This window comes from Pangasianodon hypophthalmus, chromosome 17 (assembly GCF_027358585.1).
Source record: "Pangasianodon hypophthalmus isolate fPanHyp1 chromosome 17, fPanHyp1.pri, whole genome shotgun sequence".
Lineage (NCBI taxonomy): Eukaryota > Metazoa > Chordata > Actinopteri > Siluriformes > Pangasiidae > Pangasianodon > Pangasianodon hypophthalmus.
Genome location: NC_069726.1, coordinates 593,792 through 597,620, shown reverse-complemented (window position 1 = coordinate 597,620; position 3,829 = coordinate 593,792). Strand labels below are relative to the sequence as shown.

General features: G+C 36.8%; 2 protein-coding genes across 3 annotated transcripts in view; one reads left to right on the top strand and one right to left on the bottom strand.

Moving 5' to 3' along the window:
- The first annotated feature begins 248 nt into the window (after window positions 1-248).
- LOC113524150 (myosin regulatory light chain 2B, cardiac muscle isoform) lies at window positions 249-2,856 on the top strand. The gene is made up of 7 exons (XM_026910280.3): window positions 249-397; window positions 1,251-1,337; window positions 1,497-1,572; window positions 1,771-1,875; window positions 2,015-2,093; window positions 2,451-2,499; window positions 2,679-2,856. Exons 1-7 carry the CDS (start codon window positions 395-397, stop codon window positions 2,781-2,783), a joined length of 504 nt encoding a protein of 167 aa, XP_026766081.3. The 5' UTR covers window positions 249-394; the 3' UTR covers window positions 2,784-2,856.
- A 413-nt stretch (window positions 2,857-3,269) lies between these two features.
- The window catches only part of bcl7ba (BAF chromatin remodeling complex subunit BCL7B a), an 8,531-nt gene continuing 7,971 nt past the window's right edge, over window positions 3,270-3,829 (bottom strand). For both annotated transcript variants that reach the window (XM_053241509.1, XM_053241510.1), the window contains one exon: window positions 3,270-3,829. This exon is cut by the window's right edge and continues 605 nt beyond it. The gene's annotated coding sequence lies outside the window, so the exon portion shown is untranslated.

The following is a 3,829-nucleotide window of genomic DNA, read 5'->3' as shown; positions in this document are numbered from 1 at the left end:
CTAATAATACACACACACACACACACACACACACACACAGCTTGTTTGGACAATGACATGTGTTCTTAGAACAACACACACACACACACACACACACCCACCCACACACACACACACTGTTCTTAAGATAGCAGGACTTCACACCAAGCATCTGTCCTTTACAATAGCAGGGGGCTGTGGTTTGGGGCAGGGGGTATGTGGGGGTATTTGTGGTGTGGTGGGGGGGTCAGCGTTCATTCTCTATAAGGAAACAATGCCTCTGTTGTTCCTCCTCTTTTATCTAAACTTAGAACAAATGTCCGAAGGCGCTGGAGTATATAAAGCATAAAAAAACGTTTCTCCTGTGTCTCCTCATCTGTCCTTCAAACAGGAAGAGAACAAGAAGCTCCACACAATGGTAGGCCTCCTTTACTCTCCTCTACAGATAGATAGATAGAGAGATAGATAGATCTGTTAATCAGTTAGTAATGTGTTATACTCTTTACACCACAGCGTTGCTGAATCCTGCTTTGTGATTGGTCGTCAGGTGTTGATTAGTTTTCTATAACAGCAGCTCTGACAGTAGTGCAGGTTTATATTAATGCACTCGTTCTAATACGTTATCGTTTCTATAGCAACAGCTCATTCACAGGGACGTATAGTGTGGACGCTCCACGTAAATGGATTTAAAAATCATTGATCTGATGAAGTTTTCTTGAATAAGGAGATGTTTATGTAACATGTATGGAAGGAGTCTCCAGTGTCAGCGCTTTGTAACAGTCAGAGGTAAAGCTGTAACTGTAAGTTTCCCGACATCTTCAGGACAGAGGAGTTTACGCTTCTTTGGTTTCTCGCTAACAGAAAATGACAAGCTGGGTTTTTTTTGTCTTATTAACGACTGTTTATAGCTGCAATAACGTAAGTGACAACAGGAACTAACTCATTTAACAAAAATTAAATGTAAGTACAAATGGATAAAAAGTACGATGTGTTCTTTAATGAGTAAAAACATTGTAATTGTGGTAAACTGCTGTGGTGTAAGAGGAATAAAACACTTGGGGACGTGCTGTTAGAGGAAAATAATCAGCGTCAGAGTGATAACAGTAACTCCACTTCCTGTTGGTCTGAATCACACCACAGCAGCAAGTGTTTTAATGTTTTAATCGTTAATTAATATAAAGAGTGTAAATGAAGAGCGGTGTGCACTGCCACAGTCACTCATGGGTTAAAGCCTTAAAGTACAATAAATTTAACTGATGTTTAAATCTCAGGCTCCCAAAAAGGCAAAGAAGAAGGAAGCTGTGAGCTCCAACGTGTTCAGCATGTTCGAGCAGTCTCAGATCCAAGAGTTTAAGGAGGTGAGGAATAATAATAATAATAATAATAATGATAATAATAATAATAATAATAATAATAATACATGTTTTATGAATTGAGCTATTTTTATTTCATTGAGATTTTAATACTGCGGTACACCAGAATGTCTTCACCTCACATTCTTTCATTTCTTTTTATAGGCTTTCACCATCATGGACCAGAACAGAGACGGATTCATCGACAAGAACGACCTGAGAGACACATTCGCTGCCCTGGGTGAGAGAGAGAGAGAGAGAGAGAGAGAGAGAGACAGAGAGAGAGAGAGAGACACAGAGAGAGAGAGAGAGAGAGAGAGAGAGGGAGAGAAAAAGAGAGACTATTCTAAATTGTACTCTCCCATGTGGTCTGTGTGTGTGTGTGTGTGTGTGTGTGTGCGCGTGTGCGTGTGTGTGTGTGTGTGTGTGTGTGTTACAGGACGTCTGAACGTGGGTAATGATGAGCTGGATGAGATGCTGAAGGAAGCTCCAGGTCCCATAAACTTCACCATCTTCCTCAGCATGTTCGGAGAGAAACTCAAGGGTGAGAGCGAACACACAGATCTCCACATCTCTCCATTTACACTAAAGTTCACTTTAAACAGATCCACACACACACACACACACACACACACACACTTTAAACACACAACATCATCGGTTTTCCTTTTCTGCTTTTCCAGGAACGGATCCTGAGGAGAACATTCTGGCCGCCTTCAAGATATTTGACCCTGAAGGAACGGGCATCATTAAAGGAGAAGAGTGAGTGATGAACAGATCTGAATCTGAGGAAATAAATCACACTCACGGTCCAGTTTATTCACTGCTCCGTTTAATGACAAGATCCAACACCATTCATCACTTCATCATAACAAATCTATTTCTCAGAACCTTTTCACCATCACACACACTGTATGAATACATTCTGAGTAAAAATAACCAGTGTTTGATTTAATGTTTGGATTGAGATATTTCACTTCTGTTGTTCTGTAGTATTTAACTTTAAAAATGTATTTTATTATTTTGTTTGTGTTCATCACATTGTTTCTGCTTTGAATTGCAAATGTTTTGTTCAGTTACACATCAAACATCTGAAATCTGTTTATTTTCACATTTCAGGATCAAATACCATCTCATGTCCCAGGCAGACAAATTCACAGAGGCAGAGGTGAGACTCTTCTCATCTAAAATCTAAAATCTGTCTGATCTATCTGATCTATCTGATCTATCTGAGACATACGCTCTCGCACCTTATAGTCATTTTTATTTTATTTTGTGACTGAATAATTCTGACGTAAGCAGAACGTTGGGCTCATTATTTCTCTCCTCCGTTTCTGACACTTTCAGGTAAATCAGATGTTCACAAACTTCCCGCTGGACGTTGCTGGAAACCTGGACTACAAAAACCTGTGCTACGTCATCACTCACGGAGAGGACAAGGAGCAGGAGTGAAGGTCACGTCGGCCGCGTTTGTACCTGTTTATACGTGTTTTCCCCTCCCTTTGTCAATAAAGAGTTAAAAATACACATTATAATCTGTCATTTCTTAATAACGCATGAGAATACGCTTGATTAAAGATATCTTCAGTGGGGAGTGTGTGAAAGACACAGACTGAGACTCTTAAAAGAAAGAAAAATGGATTTAGCTCAGAAGGAATAAAGAATTCTTGTAAAATAAACATCAGAACAGAAAACAAAATGAATAATAGATCATGTATTTACTTTTTTTTTTACTTTTCATTGTGTATTTAGCGATCATCATCATCATCATCATCATCATCATCACTTTTCATACACACACTTCTGAATAAATGTCCTGCTGTAAAACTTCTATTAGTCATTTTTTATTTAGTAATTTTTATTATTATTTTATTAACATTCAATAAAATATAAATTTATCATCTGTTGGAAAAGAAAAGACGGAAAAAGAGACGCTGAGAAGGTTCTAATATTTTAATGACATTTTAAATAATAATATAAATTCAACATCAATGTGCCACTTAACCAGTGTACAGTAATAAACCTCATCATCATCATCATCATCATCATCATCATCATCAGCTGTCACTTCAAAATCAAAACCTCTTTCATTCATATAAGCATGATAATGAAGAATTATAAAAATTAAAAATGCCCGATATCACCCAAAAACAGAAGCTTCAAATAAATGAAAATAAACTAAAAGTTATTCCATCATTAATTAAACATGACTGTATGAGGAGGAAATTAGATTTTCTTTATTTTAATTTATTTAACGCAACAATAAGAGTGCATAAATTATCTCAATATTATTATTTACTCCTTTTTAACCGTAAGATAAACATTCTCTACAGTATAATCTATATTTATGTATACGTACAGAATATTGGGGTATATAGAGATGTAATTTAGGTGTGTTCACAATTCACTGTAACAGACTGTGAGCTAAATAAACGAACTCGCAGGAAATTTGTAAAATAAGAAAAATAAACGTTATGTTTGACTTTTCATTAAAGTTG